Below are 27,681 nucleotides of genomic sequence, written 5' to 3' on the forward strand. Positions count from 1 at the left end.
ACCACCTTGCAGGTGGGTGCAGTGAATGACTGCATCCGCCTGCAAGGGGATGTCTCGGGGGTCCATAAAACCCCCTTTTCCACCCCCCAGAGGGCTACTATCTGGTGGTGTACTGACATTGCACCACCTTTTGGGTGTCTTTAGCTGTCATAGCAACTCCTGACACCTTCTTTGCCTCCGCGCCCGTGTCTATAATCATACGCGGGCTCAGAGCCAAAGAGATTCCCTCATTTGCAAGAAGCCACGCCCCCATGCAAATGAGGGAACGTCCTCTGGTAATTGCACTGGCGCTATATGTGCGTCAGCGCTATCTGTATTACAGAAAGGGCCACCCAAACTTCTGCAGCCATTCCGGTGATGCCAAAGTGCCATAGGCGCGTGCAAAGCCGGGACGCATGCCCATTGAGCCCCCAGGGCACTTTCATAATACGGCACCTGCACGGATACGCTTATCGGAGTTGTGTAAAGAGTTCCTTTTCCCTTCATTCTTTGCTCTTCAAGTTAGAGTTGTATGTTCCAGTTGTGCAGAGCATTGGGGCTTTATGCAGTCAGTCAGCAGATTTCACACTCATGCAGACAGTACATTGAAATGTAAATGTTGTAATTATTTTTTGGTTTGAATTCATTTTAGGCTATGGGACGATGACCAATATAATTTCGGTCGTCATTAAAGAGGAGGAGGAGGAGGAGGAGGAGAGCCATCCCACTACCTATCCGAGGCCAGAGGAAACACAAAACGTCAGTTGTGCTCCAGGTAAGAAATGATGCTTTCCTACATAGAATCACGCGAAGGCTGACAGCTCCAGCTGGTATTACAGTGACACATGCCTCCAGTAAGTGTCTGCCTATCATCAATTCTGGTATTAGGGGAAGAAGAGCATCAACCAAGCACCTGGCCATCTACACTTCCGGGTCCGTATTATGGAAAGTGGCCCAGGGGCACAATGAACAGGGTTGCCCACTTTATGTGCCCCTGGGGCACTTTGGTATTTCTGAAGGGGCCACAGCCGCTTGTGCTGCCCTTTTTGTAATACAGATAGTGCTTGCGCCAATATAGTGCCAATGCTATCACCAGAGTGTGTTCTCTCATTTACATGGGGGCATGGCCCCATGCAAAGGAGGGAATCCCTTTGCATTCTCCCTTTGGAGATGCGGGCGCACAGGCAAAGAAGCTGTCAGGAGGTGTGCTGACAGTGAGCCTCCTGATAGCAGGCCTCTGGGGCGGGAGATGGGTCCCTTGGACCAGTAGGGCCCCCAATGTTGTACATGTGTCACCTCCTGCACTGACTCCTTCCCCCTTCACCCTAAACACAGCAGCACAGCAAGATCCAAACCCCAGGACACTTGGTACACGAACACTCAGACGGATAAATCACCACTGCAAACAACTGGAGAGCAAACAGAGAACGAGCCAGGACAATGCAGACAGGAGCACCTTTCAAATCCATCTTGAGACAAGTCCACCAAAGGAACTAGACCACCAAACGTGCCGCTCCGGTGGATCGCATCAATGCCAGCACCAACAGAAGCAAAGAAATGTTCACCGTTGTGAAGGATTTGACCTCCCAGGCTTCTGCCTTCAACTCAATCACCCCCTCGCAGGAGTTCTGCAACACTTGTTCAGTTCTTCAGCAACATAATCACCACTATCTACAGCAACTTCAACCCTCAAATGGACCGGACGGACCTCTCCAAAGGCCTCCTGATCTTATCCAAATAACTTATGCTCGCGATCACCCCATAAGAACTGCTCCCACCGTGAAGTCAATCAACTCAGGAGCCCAATCAGAACCCTGCCTCACCACACCATCTCCAGAGGACTGAAATCTATCAAGCCATACTCACACACATTCTGAATGCTTCCTCCTCTTCCACAACCTTCCCAGATGCTTGGAAATAGGCACTGGTTCTCCCATTGCTGATGGAACCCCCCACTGCCCCGTCAATGCTTACCAACTGAAGACTCATCTCTCTGCTACCGTTCCCGTCCAAGATCTTTGAGAAAATCATCAACAAACTCCTCACTGAATACCTCAATGACCACAAACTTCTCAACATCACTCAGTCTGGTTTCAGAGCCAACAACAGCACAGAAGCTGCCATCATCGCTGCCACAGATGACCTCTTCAACGTAGAAATGATCTCTCTAGCCAGCATCATCCACTCTCCCAACATCCTCTCCTATGCCAACGACACGCAGCTCAAGCCCTCCCTCACATTCAAGAATGACTGAAATCAACCAATCGATGAAGACCAGTTGTCTAAAGCTGACAAGACTGATCTCTTAGAAGAGCACTTCACCAGGGTGCTTTACGTGGTGGGCAATAGTTTTTGGACTGACACTCACCCCCACCATCCACACCAAGCACCTTTGGCTTGTCATCGACAGCAAACTCGACATGACAGCTCGTCAGTGCCATCACCACCTCATGCTTCTATACCCTGAAGATGCTGAAGATGATTTTTGAACGGCTCTCAATCAGCACCAGCAAAACCGTCATGCGCACCCTGGTCACAAGCAAGCTGAAATATGAGAACATCCTCTATGCCGGGATCAACAAAAAACTCAGAGGCCTGCAGACTATTCAGAACTCTACGGCCAGTCACTCTCAACCTCCCATGCCAAACTCACATCATTCCAAACCTGAAGGACCCCCTCTGGTTCCCTATACACAAACGAGCACAATTCAAACTCCTCACCCACACTTTCAAGGCATTACATAGCACTGGCCCAGCATGCCTCAACAATTACATCTCATTTCACAAACCTTCCAGACACCTCTGCTCGTCCGCACTCCTTGCTCAAATCCCACAGATACGAAAAACCATATCTGTCAGTCACACCTTCTCCTACATCACTTGTAAAGTGTGGAATGACCTGTCACTACACATAAGAACCTCCCCCTCACTTCTTGAATGGAACAATAAGATGAAGACCTGACTTCGAGTAGTCCCACTAGTCCATAGGTTTGGCTCGACTCAAACCTGCTCAGGGCCACGACAGTGCCCTCAACAAATCTACATAACATAACATGGCATAGCACATGACATAGCACACGGTCTTCTGTAGCTGAATTGCTTCTTACCTGAGCCTGCGAGGGGACAGTGTGCTTTCCCTGTGAGACGCAAAAGATATTGCCAGGACAGTGCCCTCCCGCCGCCGCAAGATACACCTGGCCGCCGAGTGGAGGAAGCAGGAAAAACCACAAATCCCAGGGGGCATAGCGGAGCCCCACGTCACCTCCCGACACCGGAGGCGCTTCAAATTGCGCGCTCTCCCCGCATCGCGGGACGCGAGCGGGACGCCCGGACAAAGCCCGGACAAAGGGCGGACAGTCTTAGACAGTCCGAGACAGGCCGCGACTGGACTGGGCCGAACACTCTGCCCCTGCTAAGATCGAGGCATTTTCTTGTAGTAAGCTTATACTGCCTTACCTTATTAAATCCTATAGAGGATTATTATTGTTGTGCCCTCCCTTTTCCTAGTTAGAGTACCGTTCATTCTATGTTATAAACTCCTAATATTCTTCTGAGCGTTAACCTGCAATTGTGTAGCATGCCGAAAGAAATAACTCCAACCACGTCCAATACGATGGATAACTATTTGGTCCAGGTGGTAACGAAAATTAATAGCGAAAGTCGACAGTCATTAGGATTAAGTCAATCTCCAGTTCTCCCTCCCCTGAGCCCATCTCCATCATCTCTATTGCGAGGTACATCATTGCCGACTGCTAGTAGTGAGGCTCCTGAGACCGATCTTCTTGCCAGTGGCAAGTATGATCATAGCGCACTTATAGCGGTTGATCCAGAAATTGACCCGGTAACTGACCCGGAAAGTGATCCTGATTCTGACCCTGAGACACATGTCCATGTCATAGAAGAAGATCTTTCCTCCCCAGAGCAGGAAACTAGGGCAGTCAGAACATGTAGAAAGATCCAGCCCAAGCGTGGCGGGTTACGGTCAGGGTTGAGGAGGAAAAGGGCCTCACCGCTACGGAAAGCTAAGGATAAGAGTATGGATGTTGGGGAGGATAGTGCAAAGCATATTATGGATGATGAGCTATTTCTTAGGATAGCTGATATGATTGAGTGTAAAATCAAAGCTATTATCAAACCAATGGTGGCCAAAATTAATAAGCTTACTGCTGAGGTTAAAAAAATAGGCGGGATTCAGAATAAGGTTGTGGGGGAGGTTGGTAACATAGCAACTCTAGTTTCAAACCTAGTAGGTATAACTGGGGAGAATGTTGCGAGTGTGGCAGAGGCAGGGAGGAGTAAGACAGCAACTATCCCCCCTGGTCAGGCACCAGCAAATGTAGATAATCACCCAGTAGTAAGAGAGGATGCTTTGTTAACATCAACCATACCACCTGTACCATATCAGGAGACAGACTCTCCCCAATTCATAGTAGAAGCTTCACCTCTGGTGTTGGTACAGGCAAATGTACCACCTCTGGTACCTGGGCAGTTAGAATCCCCAACATCTCTCTCTAGTAAGGCGCTGCATTGGCTGTTAGGTAACGTGCAGATGGCTCCAGGAGGGACACAGCAGTTAGCAGGGGAGACTAAGACAGCTAGAAGGGTAGCCTGGATAGGGAACAGACTGAAAAAGTTCAAAGGAGACTGTGTAGTGGTGAACTTTTCTACTTCGGCTGTGCTCCCTAATGTTTTGTCAAATATACTCCCCCCTCAACGCAGGAGTGGCACTGTTGTTCCCCTCACCTTAAAATGTTTCTATGGTGAGCAGCAAAACGTGACTTATCCTAAGACGCCAAGGTGGGACTGTGGTAAATAAATAATTAATTACCGGTACTATTTTTCTATGCATTAAATAAAACAGATAGCTCAATAAATAAGAGGCAGGATCCGGGATATCTGAGTTGAACAGGCTTTAATCAGGCACAAGGGAAGGGGCAGGATCGGAACAGCCTGAAATAGAATGGCATGGAATGGCAGCTGCAACATTTCATTGCATACATTAGGCGTAACAAGTGACAAACGTAAGATAAGAACACATGGGCGTAAAAAGAAGGCGTGTACAGGGCGTGCACAAAGACATGTGATGAGAACGTCACAGAAGCGTCATAAATGGGTGGATACACGGAGGGGGCTACCTGGGCAGCTGGAACCTTTAACCTAGTGGTGCGCGCAAACGGACCATGACGTGTATCTGGGGAGAGCTGGGGGCTCTGACTTCTGCACTAGAAGAGGAGACTAAAGTCTGCGATGTCAGGACGACATGTACCTATAGCATATCTGGTATCTTGTGTTTGGAGTACATGTTGATAGAATCTAAAAGTCATCAGAGTAAAGGCTACTGGACACTAAGGCTGAGGCGTGCATATATTCTTCATGTATTGCATGTGCTATGAATCTTCTATGGATATTAATACAGTAATTCTCTTGCATGGAGACAGGAAGACTAGAGTATAGCTGAAGATGTTTATGCGGTTCGTTTGCTTAGGAATGTGAAGACGGAGAGCTGAACTGATAACTGTAGGCATAACATATTCTTGGCAGGCAGGCAGTAAGCGAAGGGTCAGGGATGCAGGTGGGGGCTGCATCGCTCCTCAGAGTGGGTTCAGGAGACTGGAGCTTGAATCTGGTGTTCAGGTCCTTTGAGGCCTAGAAACGGGGACAACTCGATGAATTAACGTGCATAATGTAGAACGTTGGCAACATAGGCCTTGAAGCCTAATTCACATTGCTTTCACAGGGACTGGATAGCTAACATACTAACGTTGGACACAACTATAATTGCGTCTTTATTCGGTCATGGGGGGATATATGCATATTAATCATGCACATATTACATAGGATGGGGAACACGTAGGCACACATGACAAGGCAAAATTCAATTTTCCTCATTCCTTCCTTGTGCTCTACGTTTCCATCAGGAAACATCAATATTCATGATACCATCTATCATTTCATATAGCATCATTTGCTCGTCTCGAATCTTCTTGGAACGGGACTTTGGACTAGGAATACAGGATGTAGCGCACAAGCCGCAAATCGCAGGGCCACATTGTAAACAGAGACAGCAACTGAATATGATCATTACTGCTATACCCAGGAATGACAATACTTTCCATCCCCAGGCAGATATTATACTCCAGAGCCAACCGGACCACGTCCAGGTGCCTGGATTCTGGTGTAACTGATGGGCTATTTTATGAATCTGGTTATAGCTGAATAAACAGACGGTGCGTTATTAGGAATGAAAATGCAGCAACTAGATCCGATGACTCTACAAGCTCCGCCCCTATCGGCCAGTATGACGTCAAGGACGAGACGATTTTGGAGCACGACAAATCTCATAGCAGATTGCTCCTCTGTTAAGTTACCTAGAGCGGAAGTAGTCTCATTCACTACTGCTTCAAGGGTTCTTGTTAGCCTACGTATTAACTTACTATTCTGGACAGGACCTATGAAGAAAAAGAAACCTTTATTGAAATCTTGATACTGTTCTAAGGCAGTTTCAGTCTGATCGACAATTGGGGACTCGATCTCTCTTCTAGGTCTAATGTGTACTAGATGTGTGTTTCTGTGATAATCGGATGGGGCTAGGAAAACTGGTGGCAGTAGGAAGGCAATGTAACATGTTCCATCCCAATCGAGGGGCAGACGTACATATGCGGTCTGACCACATACAAAATAAGAATGACGTGAGGCTTTGAAAGTAGATTTCCCACTGTCACTATACTTGACCACAGTAGTACAATCACTATGTCCTAGGTGTATTGAACCATTCTTTCGGACACATAATTCGCCTTTCACTGGTAGAACTGTAATAGCAGGCAAATCTGGAGTAGTCTCGGACTGAACATTCAAAACCATGAAATTCGAGGAATAATTACCTAGATCATATACTTCATTTTCTAGATCTAACCCTGTTCTATGGGAAAGACCTTCCTTGTCTGGAAAACATGTTCTATTCAGAAGGGACATATCGTTTGAGGATGACGTTAACGTGGACCATGCTCCACACGAACCATTGTGTGAAAACGGATAGGGAAAGAGTGGCAGAACTCCCTTCGGTGTCTGGAAAGGGGGGAGTCGACCACACACCCAACAATTTGTGGCATTGCTGGTCTGGTGTGAATAGTGTAACATTCGGATAAAAGTATTATTGCGCATAGCAAGACGATAGGATAACTCGTGAGGAGGCAGTTCACTGAATGTGTGCTCTACTGTAACATTAGAGGAAAAATGTACATGAGAAACAGTATGAGGAAAATATATATGTAAAACATAACTTATGCCTGTAATCGTAAAACTCAGAAATAATAAAATTAAAAGAGTAACAATGCATCGACTTCGAAGATTCTTTCTGATAACGTATTCTCTTAGAGTTCGACTAACTCTCTCACTATGTGGGTCTATCTCATACATGTCAGGAACCTGTCTAACCGTTTCACCCGAGAGGGACTTAGACAATTAAACTGGCTGACTTACTAGACCGTAATTTTTCTTTATACTCCTGCTGCGGAGTTTTCTCTAACAGGGGAAGTTTAGAGTCAGTATCTGGGCAGTCCTTGAGAACGGGGCAGTCCTTGAAAAAAGTCTTTGGACGGAGTCCATGAAATCGTTTCACGTGACTGGAATGCAACCACCCTCTGCGGCCCTCCACCTTGATTGCTGTCCTCGTGGTCATCAGCACGAGTTTTGGTTCTTTCCAGCGGGGCTCCAGCGGACTTGAACGATCAAAATTTCTAATCAAAACGAGGTCGCCTGGTATGACCTCGTGCGGTTTCACTTGGGTGTTGTCTGGAAAAGCAGCGGCGACCTGTGAACGACAAGAGAGTAGTGCAGACATCAAGGAAGCCAGGTAATCTGTCAGCATATTACTGTCAACATCAGTTATTTTACGTGGCCTAGGTGTACCCCACATGTTTGGGGGACGACCGAAAATTACCTCGTAAGGGGACAGACCTGAACGGGAGTGAGCGACCATTCTCATGTAAAAAAGGGCGACTGGCAGTGCTACCATCCAATCTACGCCTTTCTCTGCGCATACCTTTGCAATGCGGATTTTCAGGGTCTGATTATGTCTCTCTACGAGACCAGCTGCTTCGGGATGTCGTACACAGTGGAACTTCCACTGGTACCCTAACAGAAGAGATACTTGTTTCATGAGTTCGGAGGAGAATGGCTGGCCGTTATCTGAATACACGACCCTCGGTAATCCATAGCGGGGGAAATACTCACGAACCAACTGCCTGGCAGTGGTCGCGGCAGTGTAATCTGGGACTGGATATGCTTCTGTCCATCTGGACAAAGCGCATACAACTACGAGGACATATTTGAAACCTCGACATCGATCCATCTGAATATAATCCATCTGGAGGACTTCAAAAGGGTGGTCAGGAGGATGGATTCCACCTAGTTCCACCGGGACACCTTTACCTGGATTGAACTGACAACAGATCATGCAGGTACGCACTTTCTGCTTGGCGGCTGCTCGTAAATGCTTGTTAAACCAGAGGTTCTGAATACTGTCTAACATGGCTTTTTCTCCTAAATGTGCTGGGCTATGTGCGGTGTTAATAATGACTTGAACCATAGAGTCGGGGAGAAACCATGTGGCTTTTCCCTTTGTCAACCATCCTTGATCTGTCGGGACCCCTCCTTGTTCAGACCATTTCTTGATTTCATCGGAAGTAGCATGTGACTGTATATCTAGTACGTCTTGTGTAGGATCCTTAAGTGTCATACAAGTCGTCTGAACCGGAATGTCTGTCTGTGTCGTGTTAACTGGAATGTCTGGAGTCTGAGCTGTAAGCTTGGCTGTTCGATCTGCCAGGTCGTTACCCTGGGAAATGATGTCAGTGACTTTCGTATGTGCCTTGCACTTCATGATAGCGATGGCTGTCGGTAAATGTATTGCATCTAACAGAGCTTGAATGAGGGGGCCATGCTGAATCTTGGTTCCATGAGAAGTCATGAAACCTCTCTCTTGCCAGAGTACTCCAAAGTCGTGTACGACTCCGAATGCATAACGTGAATCTGTGTATATGTTTACTTTCAGGTTCTTGGCTCGTATGCAGGCTTGGGTCAGAGCGACGAGCTCTGCTGCTTGAGCAGACAGGGTGTCAATACGATGTGTTTCTATAACTTCAGTTTCAGTAGTCACTGCATACGCGGCTACTAGTTCTCCTGTACTTGTTCTCATACATGAACCATCCACATAAAGTGTCAGGTCGGGATCAGGTAATGCAATGTCCGTCAAGTCTTGTCTTAGCTTTGTCATAATGTTAATAACTTCCACAGAGTCATGTGTGGCAGGGTTTGTTGTAATCGAGGGTAACAGTGTAGCAGGATTTAAAATGTTGCAGCGTCTGATTTCTATGTGTGGCTGAAACAAGGTCAGTTCATATCCTGTTAAACGTGCAATTGTCACGTGCTGAGTCTGTGTTCGGTTTAAAAGAACTTCCACGGAGTGTGGAACTTGTACTGTCAGGGAGTGTCCTAACACTATGGAATCACTCTGTCTGATAGCTAGTGCTGTGGCTTCAACTGACTTGAGGCACGCAGGCAGAGCCTGGTCCACCGGATCTAATGTGCTAGAGAAATAAGCACAGGGCTTGTATTGTCCCGCTTGATCTTGTGTGAGAACAGACAATGCAGTACCATCACGTTCAGTGACAAAAAGTGTAAAAGGCTTACTGTAGTTCGGTGTTGCTAGAACAGGCGCTTGGCATAAAGTTTTCTTTAACTCATTGAAAACAAGTGTATGTTCTTGGGTCCAAGGGAGGACAGTCAATGTGGCTGCCTCCTGTGTCATTAACTGTATCAGTGGCTTGGCTAGATATGCGTACTGAGGAATCCATTGTCTGCAGTAAGAAGTGAGGCCGATAAAAGCTCGCACCTCCTTCTGAGTCTTGGGCTGTGGAAGATGTGCTATTAACTGGATACGGTCTGGTGTCAACTGCCTACCCCTCTTGGACAGTAAGTGTCCAAGGTAGACCACTTGCTGGACACAGAATTGCAGTTTCGAAGGGGACACCTTGTGCCCCATCTCGGCCAGGAAATACAAGACTGTAAGTGACGCACGTTCGCAGTCACGTTCAGAACGGGCTGTGATCAATAGATCATCGACATACTGGAGCAGGGCAGTGTCAGTTGGCATGTGAATATTGTCTAGTTGTCTTTTAAGTGCTTGACTGTAAATGCTAGGACTTTCTGTGAAACCTTGTGGAGCTCGTGTGAATTTATAGCTTCTTCCGTTTAAACAAAATCCGAAAAGAAACTGACTGTCTGGATGAATGGGGACACTAAAGAATGCGTTCTTGAGATCAATAACAGTAAAGAACGTAGCCTCGGAATCAATGGCAGTCAATAGGGAAGAAATATCCGGAACCACTGGGTACTGGGGTATGATACATTTATTAAGTTCTCGAAGGTCAATCACTAATCGATAAACTGGAGGTGCATTGGGATCAGTACATTTTAGAATCGGAATGATAGGAGAATTACATACATTGGAGTCAGTTTCTACAACTACTCCTTGAGCAATGAGCTCGTCAATAATTTTTGATAAGGCTGCTACAGCCTCAGGTGGCAATTTGTACTGTCGGATTCGTGGTAATACAACACCTTGCTTCAGAGTGACACAATAGGGTGTAATGTGCATACAACCTACATCAGTTGGACCTTGCGCCCATAAATGCTGAGGTACATTCAATAATCTTGGATCAAAATCGCGTAATACATAATGACCTTTGAAATCACGTAAAAACAATCTCACTCCTTCTGGGGAGCAACAAATTACTGCTCCTAATTCTTTCAGGGTCTTAATACCTAGTAAATTTTCTGGACAAGATTTCGTAAGTAACAAGTCTGTAGTTCGGGACAATGGACCAACTTCTAGGGTAACTGGTTTCGATATTTCATTAACAATAGGCTTTCCTGAAAATCCAAGGGAAACATTTCTTGAGCCTGAGAGTGGAGCCCCTGGAACCTCGTCATGACTGATGGTAGTCCTACTTGCCCCTGTATCAATCAGAAACTTTCTGTCTTTCCCTAATACTTGACTGTGTACATAGGGACCCTCTTGATCTACAAGAATCTCGATGAGAGGCAAGCCACCCTCCCTCTCTAGGCTGTTTCATGAATACTGTTGTTATTCTGGATATTCTGACTGTGCATACTGGTACATCTGTTGTGTAACGTGTTGTGTGGCAGCTATAGGTTGCGGTACTGTAACTGTCTGTTGTGCGTTCTGCGGTGTCTGGGCATTCTGCGGAACTTGTTCTTGTCTAGGAGGACGTGGTCTCTCTTTTGTCTTACCAGTAGCTATGTTGTGTTTCAGAACTGCACATTCATTTATATAATGACCTAGCTGTTTACAATAATTGCATGTCCCTTTAACGGGAGCTGTAGAATGACTAGTTTGATTCGGACCCCTCTTCTGACTGTCTTGTGGAACAGACTGTGCAACCAGTACTTTCATTTTCGTGTCTTTCATACGTCTCCTTTCATGTTCTTGCTCTTCCCTGATTCTGTTCTGGTGATACTGGAGCATCTGGAGCATTTGTGACGGAGTATCAGCTTGCCAGGTACTTTCGACTTTCAGTACTCGATTTTTAACTTGTGGCAAAGAATTCTCAACTAGTTTGGTAACAAAAAGATGTGGATACGATTCACTACTTGTTTTCAGACCGCTATTAATAATGAAACATTTCTCAAATCTAGAATAAAAATCACTAGTGTCTTCGTCTTGTTTCTGTTTACAGGCTGAGATGGCATCCCAGTCTTCCTTTTTCGTGGCTAGTAATCTTGGCAAGACTTGTATTAACAACTCGGGCAATGCTTTAGCTTTTTCCCCAAGACCGGTACCTGGAACTCGTGTGTTATCTTCAGTCTCTAATGCGGTCCAATCTATCTTTTTCTCTCCCACCTCCCATTCTTTTTCTTTAAGTTTTTCATATATGCCCGCAGGCAACAGGACCTTTAACATTTTAATGATATCGGGATACGTGTATTCTCCCATACGGAGCATATCCTTTAATTCACGGTGGAACCCTGCTGGATCTTTATCGTGACAGGGTATTAACTTTTTCATTTCTAAGAGTTCTATTTTCGTGATAGGGGTGTAAACAAATACTCGTTCTAGATCATCCCCCGCTCCTTTAACTGGATGTACTTCTCGCAACGGATTCTGTCTGTCTATGTAGAATGATTCTCTTACTGGGGGTGGAACAGGAACAAAATGTGGATTCAGGAACGTTCTGTATTTGTGGCGCTGTTCCAAAATGACACTAATTAAATCGGTACCTAGACCTTTCCATCTGTTTAGGAGTAACTCGTTCAGTACATCATACAAAGGACCTGGGTCAGAATGCTGATCCTCATACAGTGTAATGAGGTGCTGGATCATATACATACCCACCAGACGCTGTTCGGCTGGGGGCAGCTTCAGAAACGTTTGGGCCACTATTTCGTCTGGAAACGTGGCAGAATCACTAGTCCATCGGACTGCTGATCGGGCTAGTTCTTGTTCATGCATGGTACTAAGCTCACTATAACCTATTCGTAGTTTCAGAATCTTATCAGTGGCCTGGAATACTTGTTCAAGAGAACGCTGTTCTGGTACGGGAGGAGGAAAAACGTTCTTGTAATCTAGACGTGAATGTCTGTCGGAAAATCTAGTTCTACCTACATACGCTATTCTGTCGGGATTCTCGCTGTCTACCTCTTCACTTGAAGAGTCATTCTCTTTCTCGGTTGCTCTTATTGCTTTCTCCTTCTGGTGTATACTTATAATTTCCTTACGAATTTTCCTGTACATACTTTCTATACTACCTTGTGTCTTATGTTTTCCCTCGGCTATATTGTCACTCCATCTTGTCAGGGCTTTCATCTCGTCTTTGTCTTTATCAGGATAATCCTGTTCTCTTATTAAACAGTTAATCATAAATTGCAGAATCATACTTTGAATCTCGACCTTTCTGTGTGCCATAGCTTCGTGAATACTTTCTGAATTCTCCCCTGTACGGATAAAATGATATATTCTGTCTAGATGTTCCTTCATATCAGGCAGGGTGGCCAAAAAGTTGGCAACCCGTCTTAAACGTACTGAATACAATATCATGTGATCTTCACCTGGTACTGAATCATATATGCAGTCAGTAAGGTGTCGCTTGAGGTCTGCGTATGTAGTCACCTTTGGCGTGTGCTGTAACGCTGCGTCTCTCAGCGTCATTCGTTTTACTTGAGGCGGGGTGGTAGGAGCACCTCCCCCCGCTCCTCCTGAACTAGAATCGTCAGTTAATACTGAATGTGCTGGTAAAGTGACTGGCAAAACACGTGGTGTGGACTGGTCCGGGGGTACTGGCACATGGACAGGGTTCCCTGGACCAGTGACTGGAGGAACAGGAATTACATTATTAACCGGGTGCTGAGGTTGAGCAGGCGGAATAGAATTTGCATATTCTGGGACTGTATCATCCAAATAGGACGAAAGAAAAATTTCAGCTGCAGTCGGTTTATGACGTAGCTTAGTCGGGACCAATGGTGGCGGTAAATTACAGGGTACTTCCGGGGTTGCCTTCGGCAAGCCCTCGGCAAGAAGAGGATACATACCTTTAATAAGGGCATTTCTCTGTCTGTCTGACTGTTCTGCTCTAACTCGTTCACCTTCTTCTAGAAGTTCCCTTTCTTGGGCTTTTTCTGAGGATTCCCTACTTAATTCTGCTTTTCTGAATTCTTTTTCGGATCTTTTATGAGATTCTTTACGCCATAATTCTATGGCATCTTTCTGGGATTGTCTGGATTTCTTTTTCCATAATGCTTCTTCTACTCGCATGATGCACTCGGCATCCCATGTACCTGATACAGGCCATCTATATTTCTCTTCAAGATTCTTTGTATAATCTACCCATAAGTCTAGATATAATATGGCATCTAAGCCATGCTTGTGATACATAAAATGTCCAGGACTGTCCCTGGGAGGGACAGGAACTGATTCTTCAAGTAACCCTTTTCTGGTTTTTATCTGACGTAACTTTGAAAACAGAGGCATATTTGAGTCTTACTCGAACTTGGACTTAAACACAATACACGATAATCACAGTAATGAAATGGCAAACAAATCATTCATACCACGACATAAAAAAATACATTAATACCAGTTCGAACAGAATACTACCTGCTACACCGAAAACATAACCCTTGAATTTCTCGAGAACAGACTTACTAGAATTACTGGATGCACTGCTAAAACAGTACAGAACATACCGGTCTCATAAAGAGACACGTCATACCGTATCCACCTAGATGGACACGTCGGACTGGATCTGCGTACCCAAACCCATCGGACCAGGGACAAACTAATGAACCTGTCTAGATACTTCCCCCCGCGACGGTACTCACCGGGAAGCAGAACTGAAGGCCTCGGACTGGACTGGACTGCTACGACATCTGGTTACTACGCATGCGCTTCGAACTTCGGGCTTCGGAAACAGGTGGGCCTCCGGATACCTCGGACCTTGCTCTCTCGGCTTGGGCTCTGGTCGGGACGAACCGCATTCCTCACCGCCTCGTCTGGATGCCGGACCGCAGTCTCCGTCTCCTCCGTGGGCCTGAGGGAGACTTGATGAAGCAGAAATATCTGCACGTGCACGGTAGAGTTCCGTCACGGCTGTAGAAGGGTCAGGGGGCCTGCGTTACATCTCCGGCGCGTGGGGAAGGGGCTCGTCCCTATTCGGGCGCCATTATGTGGTAAATAAATAATTAATTACCGGTACTATTTTTCTATGCATTAAATAAAACAGATAGCTCAATAAATAAGAGGCAGGATCCGGGGTATCTGAGTTGAACAGGCTTTTATCAGGCACAAGGGAAGGGGCAGGATCGGAACAGCCTGAAATAGAATGGCATGGAATGGCAGCTGCAACGTTTCATTAACAGCACATAGTATATATAGGAAAACATTACAATTTCATTGCATACAGTAGGCGTAACAAGTGACAAACGTAAGATAAGAACACATGGGCGTAAAAAGAAGGCGTGTACAGGGCGTGCACAAAGACATGTGATGAGAACGTCACAGAAGCGTCATAAATGGGTGGATACACGGAGGGGGCTACCTGGGCAGCTGGAACCTTTAACCTAGTGGTGCGCGCAAACGGACCATGACGTGTATCTGGGGAGAGCTGGGGGCTCTGACTTCTGCACTAGAAGAGGAAACTAAAGTCTGCGATGTCAGGACGACATGTACCTATAGCATATCTGGTATCTTGTGTTTGGAGTACATGTTGATAGAATCTAAAAGTCATCAGAGTAAAGGCTACTGGACACTAAGGCTGAGGCGTGCATATATTCTTCATGTATTGCGTGTGCTATGAATCTTCTATGGATATTAATACAGTAATTCTCTTGCATGGAGACAGGAAGACTAGACTATAGCTGAAGATGTTTATGCGGTTCGTTTGCTTAGGAATGTGAAGACGGAGAGCTGAACTGATAACTGTAGGCATAACATATTCTTGGCAGGCAGGCAGAGCCAGGCCGGGCACCGCGCTGCGCGGCAGGAAGTAAGCGAAGGGTCAGGGATGCAGGTGGGGGCTGCATCGCTCCTCAGAGTGGGTTCAGGAGACTGGAGCTTGAATCTGGTGTTCAGGTCCTTTGAGGCCTAGAAACGGGGACAATTCGATGAATTAACGTGCATAATGTAGAACGTTGGCAACATAGGCCTAGAAGCCTAATTCACATTGCTTTCACAGGGACTGGATAGCTAACATACTAACGTTGGACACAACTATAATTGCGTCTTTATTCGGTCATGGGGGGATATATGCATATTAATCATGCACATATTACATAGGATGGGGAACACGTAGGCACACATGACAAGGCAAAATTCAATTTTCCCCATGATGAATAGATGGGGTGTGGGTGCTCCAGCTAATGAATGGGGGATTAGCCTAGGAAATAGGTTTGGGATCCTGTCAGGCCTAAATGACTGCGACTGACTCACGAGGGATCGCAATACGGCATGTATTAGATTATCTGAGGTCTGTGGAACGGGTGACATTATAGCTCAGAGCACCGCCCTTACAAGTGACATCCCCACGCCCAGACTAACATAACTTAATTCTGCTTTTCTGAATTCTTTTTCGGATCTTTTATGAGATTCTTTACGCCATAATTCTATGGCATCTTTCTGGGATTGTCTGGATTTCTTTTTCCATAATGCTTCTTCTACTCGCATGATGCACTCGGCATCCCATGTACCTGATACAGGCCATCTATATTTCTCTTCAAGATTCTTTGTATAATCTACCCATAAGTCTAGATATAATATGGCATCTAAGCCATGCTTGTGATACATAAAATGTCCAGGACTGTCCCTGGGAGGGACAGGAACTGATTCTTCAAGTAACCCTTTTCTGGTTTTTATCTGACGTAACTTTGAAAACAGAGGCATATTTGAGTCTTACTCGAACTTGGACTTAAACACAATACACGATAATCACAGTAATGAAATGGCAAACAAATCATTCATACCACGACATAAAAAAATACATTAATAACAGTTCGAACAGAATACTACCTGCTACACCGAAAACATAACCCTTGAATTTCTCGAGAACAGACTTACTAGAATTACTGGATGCACTGCTAAAACAGTACAGAACATACCGGTCTCATAAAGAGACACGTCATACCGTATCCACCTAGATGGACACGTCGGACTGGATCTGCGTACCCAAACCCATCGGACCAGGGACAAACTAATGAACCTGTCTAGATACTTCCCCCCGCGACGGTACTCACCGGGAAGCAGAACTGAAGGCCTCGGACTGGACTGGACTGCTACGACATCTGGTTACTACGCATGCGCTTCGAACTTCGGGCTTCGGAAACAGGTGGGCCTCCGGATACCTCGGACCTTGCTCTCTCGGCTTGGGCTCTGGTCGGGACGAACCGCATTCCTCACCGCCTCGTCTGGATGCCGGACCGCAGTCTCCGTCTCCTCCGTGGGCCTGAGGGAGACTTGATGAAGCAGAAATATCTGCACGTGCACGGTAGAGTTCCGTCACGGCTGTAGAAGGGTCAGGGGGCCTGCGTTACATCTCCGGCGCGTGGGGAAGGGGCTCGTCCCTATTCGGGCGCCATTATGTGGTAAATAAATAATTAATTACCGGTACTATTTTTCTATGCATTAAATAAAACAGATAGCTCAATAAATAAGAGGCAGGATCCGGGGTATCTGAGTTGAACAGGCTTTAATCAGGCACAAGGGAAGGGGCAGGATCGGAACAGCCTGAAATAGAATGGCATGGAATGGCAGCTGCAACGTTTCATTAACAGCACATAGTATATATAGGAAAACATTACAATTTCATTGCATACAGTAGGCGTAACAAGTGACAAACGTAAGATAAGAACACATGGGCGTAAAAAGAAGGCGTGTACAGGGCGTGCACAAAGACATGTGATGAGAACGTCACAGAAGCGTCATAAATGGGTGGATACACGGAGGGGGCTACCTGGGCAGCTGGAACCTTTAACCTAGTGGTGCGCGCAAACGGACCATGACGTGTATCTGGGGAGAGCTGGGGGCTCTGACTTCTGCACTAGAAGAGGAGACTAAAGTCTGCGATGTCAGGACGACATGTACCTATAGCATATCTGGTATCTTGTGTTTGGAGTACATGTTGATAGAATCTAAAAGTCATCAGAGTAAAGGCTACTGGACACTAAGGCTGAGGCGTGCATATATTCTTCATGTATTGCGTGTGCTATGAATCTTCTATGGATATTAATACAGTAATTCTCTTGCATGGAGACAGGAAGACTAGACTATAGCTGAAGATGTTTATGCGGTTCGTTTGCTTAGGAATGTGAAGACGGAGAGCTGAACTGATAACTGTAGGCATAACATATTCTTGGCAGGCAGGCAGAGCCAGGCCGGGCACCGCGCTGCGCGGCAGGAAGTAAGTGAAGGGTCAGGGATGCAGGTGGGGGCTGCATCGCTCCTCAGAGTGGGTTCAGGAGACTGGAGCTTGAATCTGGTGTTCAGGTCCTTTGAGGCCTAGAAACGGGGACAATTCGATGAATTAACGTGCATAATGTAGAACATTGGCAACATAGGCCTAGAAGCCTAATTCACATTGCTTTCACAGGGACTGGATAGCTAACATACTAACGTTGGACACAACTATAATTGCGTCTTTATTCGGTCATGGGGGGATATATGCATATTAATCATGCACATATTACATAGGATGGGGAACACGTAGGCACACATGACAAGGCAAAATTCAATTTTCCCCATGATGAATAGATGGGGTGTGGGTGCTCCAGCTAATGAATGGGGGATTAGCCTAGGAAATAGGTTTGGGATCCTGTCAGGCCTAAATGACTGCGACTGACTCACGAGGGATCGCAATACGGCATGTATCAGATTATCTGAGGTCTGTGGAACGGGTGACATTATAGCTCAGAGCACCGCCCTTACAAGTGACATCCCCACGCCCAGACTAACATAACTTAATTCTGCTTTTCTGAATTCTTTTTTGGATCTTTTATGAGATTCTTTACGCCATAATTCTATGGCATCTTTCTGGGATTGTCTGGATTTCTTTTTCCATAATGCTTCTTCTACTCGCATGATGCACTCGGCATCCCATGTACCTGATACAGGCCATCTATATTTCTCTTCAAGATTCTTTGTATAATCTACCCATAAGTCTAGATATAATATGGCATCTAAGCCATGCTTGTGATACATAAAATGTCCAGGACTGTCCCTGGGAGGGACAGGAACTGATTCTTCAAGTAACCCTTTTCTGGTTTTTATCTGACGTAACTTTGAAAACAGAGGCATATTTGAGTCTTACTCGAACTTGGACTTAAACACAATACACGATAATCACAGTAATGAAATGGCAAACAAATCATTCATACCACGACATAAAAAAATACATTAATAACAGTTCGAACAGAATACTACCTGCTACACCGAAAACATAACCCTTGAATTTCTCGAGAACAGACTTACTAGAATTACTGGATGCACTGCTAAAACAGTACAGAACATACCGGTCTCATAAAGAGACACGTCATACCGTATCCACCTAGATGGACACGTCGGACTGGATCTGCGTACCCAAACCCATCGGACCAGGGACAAACTAATGAACCTGTCTAGATACTTCCCCCCGCGACGGTACTCACCGGGAAGCAGAACTGAAGGCCTCGGACTGGACTGGACTGCTACGACATCTGGTTACTACGCATGCGCTTCGAACTTCGGGCTTCGGAAACAGGTGGGCCTCCGGATACCTCGGACCTTGCTCTCTCGGCTTGGGCTCTGGTCGGGACGAACCGCATTCCTCACCGCCTCGTCTGGATGCCGGACCGCAGTCTCCGTCTCCTCCGTGGGCCTGAGGGAGACTTGATGAAGCAGAAATATCTGCACGTGCACGGTAGAGTTCCGTCACGGCTGTAGAAGGGTCAGGGGGCCTGCGTTACATCTCCGGCGCGTGGGGAAGGGGCTCGTCCCTATTCGGGCGCCATTATGTGGTAAATAAATAATTAATTACCGGTACTATTTTTCTATGCATTAAATAAAACAGATAGCTCAATAAATAAGAGGCAGGATCCGGGGTATCTGAGTTGAACAGGCTTTAATCAGGCACAAGGGAAGGGGCAGGATCGGAACAGCCTGAAATAGAATGGCATGGAATGGCAGCTGCAACGTTTCATTAACAGCACATAGTATATATAGGAAAACATTACAATTTCATTGCATACAGTAGGCGTAACAAGTGACAAACGTAAGATAAGAACACATGGGCGTAAAAAGAAGGCGTGTACAGGGCGTGCACAAAGACATGTGATGAGAACGTCACAGAAGCGTCATAAATGGGTGGATACACGGAGGGGGCTACCTGGGCAGCTGGAACCTTTAACCTAGTGGTGCGCGCAAACGGACCATGACGTGTATCTGGGGAGAGCTGGGGGCTCTGACTTCTGCACTAGAAGAGGAGACTAAAGTCTGCGATGTCAGGACGACATGTACCTATAGCATATCTGGTATCTTGTGTTTGGAGTACATGTTGATAGAATCTAAAAGTCATCAGAGTAAAGGCTACTGGACACTAAGGCTGAGGCGTGCATATATTCTTCATGTATTGCGTGTGCTATGAATCTTCTATGGATATTAATACAGTAATTCTCTTGCATGGAGACAGGAAGACTAGACTATAGCTGAAGATGTTTATGCGGTTCGTTTGCTTAGGAATGTGAAGACGGAGAGCTGAACTGATAACTGTAGGCATAACATATTCTTGGCAGGCAGGCAGAGCCAGGCCGGGCACCGCGCTGCGCGGCAGGAAGTAAGCGAAGGGTCAGGGATGCAGGTGGGGGCTGCATCGCTCCTCAGAGTGGGTTCAGGAGACTGGAGCTTGAATCTGGTGTTCAGGTCCTTTGAGGCCTAGAAACGGGGACAATTCGATGAATTAACGTGCATAATGTAGAACGTTGGCAACATAGGCCTAGAAGCCTAATTCACATTGCTTTCACAGGACTGGATAGCTAACATACTAACGTTGGACACAACTATAATTGCGTCTTTATTCGGTCATGGGGGGATATATGCATATTAATCATGCACATATTACATAGGATGGGGAACACGTAGGCACACATGACAAGGCAAAATTCAATTTTCCCCATGATGAATAGATGGGATGTGGGTGCTCCAGCTAATGAATGGGGGATTAGCCTAGGAAATAGGTTTGGGATCCTGTCAGGCCTAAATGACTGCGACTGACTCACGAGGGATCGCAATACGGCATGTATTAGATTATCTGAGGTCTGTTGACCGGGTGACATTATAGCTCAGAGCACCGCCCTTACAAGTGACATCCCCACGCCCAGACTAACATAATGGGCAAATGTAATATCTTAGTGGATTTGGAAGGGACAAATGGCCGAAATCAACCACTTGATTGTATTGCTGACAACACAGCAAAAAACTAAATTGATTTAAATCTGGAGGCATTAGATACTAGTCTATGCGGGGGTATACTACCCAAAGAGGGCAGGGTTAGTGTTGACCCCCGCACCAAATCTGACAGTATTAATCCTCTCGCCCAATCCACTTTGTTGTCATGGAATGTGGCAGGGCTGAGAAGTAAGGTAGCATCCCTGGACTGGCTAGCCTTTTTGGATAATAAGGATATAATCCTCCTTCAGGAAACATGGCAGGTAACCCCGGAATTTAAGCAAGGATATTTAAACTTTTACACTTCAGCCATTCCTAGCTTACGGGGGAGACCGAAGGGAGGCTTGTTGACATGGGTTAAGCAGGACAGTAGATATTCCGTTACTCAGCTGGTCACAAATAGCCCAGATATTCTGTTAATCAGACTTAAATGCTCAGATTATAAGGACCTCTTTGTCTTTAATATCTACTCCAGGGGGCTCCCAGGTGACAAACCCACTGAAGCAGTTGACCAGCTAGATATTCTACTTGAGCGGTATCGCTCAAAAGGTAACATTATTGTTGCAGGAGATTTTAATTGTTGCTTTGAACCCCTAGACAGCTATGATATGGACCTTACAGTGGAAGAGGACTATATCTGGAAGACCCCTCAGCTGACAATACCACCTATTAAAAAATGGTCAGAGGCAGCATTACAACTTAAAGTCCTATGTGTGGAGCACGGGTTACGTGCCACTAATGGAAGAATGGGTTCTGACAAACAGGGCGCCTCTACCTTTAACAACGGTATATCTCATAGCCGCATAGACTACATCCTTACAAACAAAGAGAACTGGTCCAGTATTGACGATATGCGGATAGAGGAACGGGTAGAGAGTGATCATGACCCATTAATCCTGTCATTTAGGTTATTTGACTTACTTAAACGCGAGGGCCTGTGTGATTGTGTGGAGACAGCCCTCTCAAATAACCACAGACTAATTAGATGGGCTAACTGTGTAATGAATGAGGAAGGTGTTGCTGCCATGAGGGATTTGACTATCCAGGCTATAGTAGAATTAAGGAACAATTCCACTGTGGAGGCAGTCGTATCAAATGTTAGTCGGATCCACGATAGTTTTTTTAATCAGTTAAGATCCTTCTTCGTCAAAAAGGTGAATAAAAAACAGAGTAGGCCAGCAAGGAAGGAGGATCAATGGTATGGCAAATCCTGTAGGGTTGCATATAGGGCCCTATCAGATGCAGTAAAAACCAAAGATATAGCTAAGATTAAGATTGCCCGAGTCACGTATAAAAAAACGCAACTTAAGGCAAAAAGTGAATGGGACAATGAATACTGGAGGGAGCTCCTGAGTGCTAGCAAAGAAAGATCTATGTGCTCCTTTTGGGATATGGTCAAATGGGGTAGGGGGATTAAAAGAGGTGAACCTACTAATTATGTTTCACCAAATGCTTGGGTCTCTCACTATGCGTCCCAGTTTGCCGCTGTGGACGAGGAGGGAGAAGAGCGTGAGGCTTTTCTAAAAGCAATTGAGGGCGCAAATCACCTTTCCTTCACCAAAGCTGATATCATTAAAACTTTGAACAATATCCCAAAAGCTAGGGCACCAGGCCTGGACTCCGTTCCAGCAGACCTTTTTATGCATGACAAGGATCTCTGGGCCTCTGACATCCACCTGCTTGCTAATGGCATTGCGATGGGCTCACCAATACCAGAGTCCTGGAAGGGTGCCGTGATTATCCCAATCTTCAAAAAGGGGGAGTGCTCGGACCCAGGAAACTACAGGCCAATTAGCCTTATTGCTTGCATACAAAAGGTAGTGGCAAGGCTCTTACTGCAGCGTATTCAGGGCTGGATAGAGGAAAACGATATTTTGTCGCCTCTACAGGCAGGGTTCCGTAGCCATACCAGTACGATTGACCAAGTTTTTAGATTGTTTTATTATATTGGCGTGTAGTGTTACTGGGGGGGGTGTATGCTCTTTGCAGCTTTCGTTGATCTTAAATCAGCGTTTGATTTGGTGCCTCGTACTAAGCTGTGGGCAGCCTTACAAGAACAGGGCATCCCATTGGATATCCTGTCACTCCTAATCAGATTGCATGAAGATAATTTTGCCCGAGTCTGCTGGAACCAGCAGGGAAGTGTAACTGATAAATTCCCTATCGCAAGTGGGGTACGCCAAGGGTGTGTACTTGCCCCTACACTCTTCTCACTATACATCAACAGGGTGATCAGCTATTTTGAACAGCAACCAACCTATGCCCCCAAGTTGGATGGCAAGCTGATCCCCCTGTTGATGTTTGCTGACGACACGTTATTGATTTCGAAGACACAGCAGGGCCTCCAAAAGGCCGTTGGAGTCTTTGAAACTTTCTGTAATGACCATGGTCTTGTCATTAATACATCTAAGACAAAGTTCATGGTCCTACACAAAAATAAATACGCCAGATGGAAGGTGGTTATGGATGGGGTTCAACTGGAGCAGACCCAAGTATTTAATTATCTGGGCATAACCTTATCATCCAAATTAGACTGGAAACAGCACACCAACCAGCTGGTCACGAAGCACGCACAATTGACAGGAGCACTCACTAAGGAATTTTACTTATCTCATACCAGGCCAATCACCCCGGTTTTAAAGATTTACGACGCCAAAGTTGGAGCAGCAGTCCTTTATGGGGCGGAACTGTGGGGGCTCAGTAACTTAAAAAGGTTGATGGGTGCGCAAAATAAATTTTTGCGCAACATCACAGGCTTACCGGCTTCCACTCCATTGATCCCTCTCCACTATGATCTAGGGTCTCATGGCCTCGAGGATATGGCCAGATACAGATCGGTTGCCTACTGGAGGAGATTATGGGTCACCCCAGAACTTTCCCAGTATGCACGGGCCTTCCTCGAGGTGAGAGACTCCGATAAGGCCCATAAAATACTATGGATGAAGGAGGTAAAAGCAATATACAAGGCTATGGGATTATCTACATTGTGGGATGACCCAGTAGGGAATCCTTTTCCACCTAGAAAAACATTTTGAGACCTGTACTGGAACATGCTGGAGGCAAAGAGATTTGGCCGCTGTATTGAAACATCCTTTACGGCAGATTTCCTAGAATTTAAGCATTCTCCGGCCTTTGAGGCTTATTGGGACTGGATTACCATCCCAGGGGACAGGAAGAAATATCATCAGATTAGGGTGGGGACATTACCACTAAATGCTCTCACTGCAAAATGGCGTGGGGGACAAGGTTCGGCCTGTCCCTTTTGTCCCGATCAGCGGGAAGTCATTGGGCACGTTCTCTTTGCCTGTCCAGAATATAAGGTACCTAGGAGATCTTGGTTAAAACCTATTTGTGTCCAGTTAGGTCTCAAAACGGGTTGTGAGGCTGTCAGGATTTTACGAACTGACAACTCCCAAGCCGTAGTTATAGCCATAGCTAAATTCCTCCACTGGATGTGGATAATTCGGGCCCGTAAAATTAGCCTACAGTAATTTCGGCCTATGACACCTGAGACTGTAAAATGTTCTTAGTGATTAATGTAACTAGTGATGAATTTTAAAATATTTTCTTAAAGAATGAAATGAATTATATATGCATGTTCTTTTTTTTTCTTCTTTTTAACATAACTTATTTAATGACTGTAATCTATGGGTTTTATGTTTGGCGGTAGGCCAACAATTGTTAATTGAGAGTTGAAGTGACGAACTGTGGATTTTACTAGCTGTCAATGAAGGGTAATTTTAAAATTTTAAATTGTAAAACATTTTTTTTTTATTTTTTTTTAAATGGCCAAGGCTGTAACTGTCTTTTATGATTGGAAAAAATCGAAATAAAGACTTTTTGAATTGAATTGACTGTCCAACATGCGTCCTTCATTTGACTGAGGTGGGTCTGTCACATGACTGACATAAGTATGTCTCATGAGCGACAAGAGTCTGTTATCTATCTGACATTACCTGAGTGTCCAACATTTGTGTATCAAAGGAATCATTGTTACTGCCTCTCATTGTAACATGCAAAACATTCCTGTAGCAGTACTGCCAACCACTGACATGTAATACCACACATTGGTGCTTTTTTATGTAAACTATTTTCCTGTTTTTTTCCATTTCTTTTTATTCAGCAGCCCTCCAGTCAGAAGAAAGTAGTGTGAACAAGGGAGAGACCAGTACATCCACAGAGTGTAAGATGTTTACTGACAATTTCATCCTAAATCAACAACACAATCTTCAGACAACAGAAAGACGCTTGACCAGTAGTGAGTGGGAGAAGGCATATAGGACTAAGATATTTTTTGCGGCACATCAGAGACCCGACAAAGGGCTGAGACCCTTTTCCTGCACAGACTGTGAAAAACGCTTTACTCTAAAGTCTGATCTCGTAATTCACAGAAGAATACACACAGGAGAGAGGCCATTTCAGTGCACTGACTGTGGGAAAAGCTTTACTCAAAAAGGAAATCTTCTAAATCATCAGAGAACACACCCCGGGGTGAGACCATTTCACTGCACAGAATGTGGGAAAAGGTTTACTGAAAAGGGACATCTTCTAAGACACCAACGGATACACACTGGAGTGAGGCCCTTCAAGTGCACGGAGTGTGAAAAGAGTTTTAGGGTGAGAACAGCTCTTACACAACAACAAAGAATACACACAGGAGTGCGACCCTTTAGCTGCACCGGGTGTGTAAAATGTTTCACTGATAAATCTGCTCTATTACGGCATCTAAAAATTCACAAAGGGATTAGGCCCTTTCACTGCACAAACTGTGAGAAATGTTTTATCGATAAGACCGCTCTTTTACAACACCATAGAATTCACACAGGAGTGAGACCTTTTAACTGCACCGAGTGTGATAAGAGTTTTACTGTGAAACCATCCCTCGTACAACACTTACGAATACACAGAGGTGTAAGACCCTTCAAGTGCACTGTGTGTGAAAAGAGTTTCACTCTGAGCACAACTCTAATACAACACCAGATAACACACATGGGAGAGAGGCCTTTTAATTGTACTGAGTGTGAGAAGAGTTTCACTGCAAAACAAAAACAATCTCTTTCACGACATCTGAGACTCCACGTGGAGAAGAAAGATGGAGTTGGTGTAACGGAGAGTGCAGCGCCTTAAGGGCACAGATCCTTTCACTGTGCTGGCAACACCCTGTTTTCTGCTAACATTCATTGATCTTATGTTCTGCACTGACGTACAGCATCGTTGTTGTCCCTTGATTCATTCAGAGACAGATCTTCTGACGTTTGACTTCTTCTTTAACAGAGTGAACTATAATTTTGCAAGGATTACATGTGATTTTGTACTATTGTAGGTGGGCTATGAACAAACTGGCTCATAACATGTATCTTTTTTATCTGTTGTATCTTAGTAGGGAATAATTGCATTTAACCCGTTGCATGCTGATGACGGAACCGCTCCGTCATCAGCTGCGGGTGCGCTGTGCTGATGACGGAGCGGTTCCGTCATGGCCCGCCCGGCACCCCTGCGCGGCGCGAATTCCGCGCCTGTGCTGAGAGTTCTATTGAGCGGGGCGGGCCATGACGGAACCGCTCCGTCACAAGCACAGCGCAACCGACGCTGGTGACGGAGCGGTTCCGTCACCAGCATGCGCCCGCCGTATTTCCGCCCCGCCCCCTTAGCACTCAATCAATCAATCAATCAATCAAAGCATTTATATAGCGCACTACTCACCCGGGGGGTCTCAAGGCGCTAGGGGGGGGTCCGCTACTGCTCGAACAGCCAGGTCTTGAGCTGCTTCCTGAAGGCGAGGTGGTCCTGGGTCAGGCAGAGGTGGGGAGGGAGGGAGTTCCAGGTCTTGGCGGCGAGGTAGGAGAAGGACCTTCCCCCTGTGGTGGCTCTTCGGATGCGGGGGACTGTGGCGAGGGCGTGGCCGGTCGATCGAAGCTGGCGTTTGGGAGCGTAGAAGTTGAGGCGGTTGTTGAGGTATCCTGGGCCTTCGTTGTGTAGGGCTTTGTGTGCGTGGGTGAGGAGGCGGAAGGTGATTCTCTTGTTGACCGGGAGCCAGTGCAGGTCTTTCAGGTGTCTGGAGATGTGGTTGCGACGGGGGATGTCCAGGATGAGTCGGGCTGAGGCGTTCTGGATCCGCTGGAGTCTCTTCTGGAGTTTAGCGGTGGTTCCGGCGTAGAGGGCGTTGCCGTAGTCCAGACGGCTGGTGACGAGGGCCTGGGTGACCGTCTTGCTTGTCTCGGTAGGGATCCACCGGAAGATCTTACGTAGCATACGCAGGATGTTGAAGCACGACGAGGAGACGGCGTTGACTTGTCCGGTCATGGAGAGGGAGGAGTCCAGGATGAAGCCCAGGTTGCGTGCGTGGTCTGTTGGTTTGGGTGCGTTGCCTAGGGCGGAGGGCCACCAGGAGTCGTCCCAGGTGGAGGGTGAAGATCCCAGGATGAGGACTTCCGTCTTGTCCGAGTTCAGTTTGAGGCGGCTGTTCTTCATCCATTCGGCTACCTCTTTCATCCCTTCATGAAGGTTGGCTCTGGCGGTGGCGGGGTCGTTGGTGAGGGAGAGGATCAGCTGGGTGTCGTCGGCATAGGAGATGATGTTGAGGTTGTGCTGGCATGCGATGGCTGCGAGGGGGCTCATGTAGACGTTGAAGAGGGTTGGGCTGAGCGAGGAGCCTTGAGGGACGCCGCAGATGACTTCGGTGGCTTCTGATCTGAACGGGGGAGGCGGACTCTCTGTGT

At 46.2% G+C, this 27,681-nt stretch overlaps 2 protein-coding genes across 3 annotated transcripts in view; one reads left to right on the forward strand and one right to left on the reverse strand.

The window, feature by feature from the left end:
- The window catches only part of LOC144805587 (uncharacterized), a 436,700-nt gene that overhangs the window by 35,296 nt on the left and 373,723 nt on the right, over positions 1 to 27,681 (reverse strand). The gene's annotated exons all lie outside the window — the stretch shown is intronic.
- LOC144805585 (uncharacterized) lies at positions 638 to 26,335 on the forward strand. 2 transcript variants are annotated; one of them, XM_078672109.1, is made up of 3 exons: positions 638 to 754; positions 25,086 to 25,137; positions 25,303 to 26,335. In XM_078672109.1, exons 1-3 carry the CDS (start codon positions 643 to 645, stop codon positions 26,087 to 26,089), a joined length of 951 nt encoding a protein of 316 aa, XP_078528235.1. In that variant the 5' UTR covers positions 638 to 642; the 3' UTR covers positions 26,090 to 26,335. The 2 variants fall into 2 exon arrangements, with proteins under 2 accessions (XP_078528235.1, XP_078528234.1); XM_078672108.1 differs by having other exon boundaries at positions 25,086 to 26,335.

This window comes from Lissotriton helveticus, assembly GCF_964261635.1.
Source record: "Lissotriton helveticus chromosome 1_1 unlocalized genomic scaffold, aLisHel1.1 SUPER_1_unloc_15, whole genome shotgun sequence".
NCBI lineage: Eukaryota > Metazoa > Chordata > Amphibia > Caudata > Salamandridae > Lissotriton > Lissotriton helveticus.

Coding starts and splice junctions, on each gene's coding strand:
- LOC144805585 (XM_078672108.1), top strand. CDS start 643: ATGACCAATATAATTTCGGTCGTCATTAAAGAGGAGGAGGAGGAGGAG. Junction 755..25,085: donor AAACGTCAGTTGTGCTCCAG/GTAAGAAATGAT, acceptor CTTTTTATTCAG/CAGCCCTCCAGTCAGAAGAA.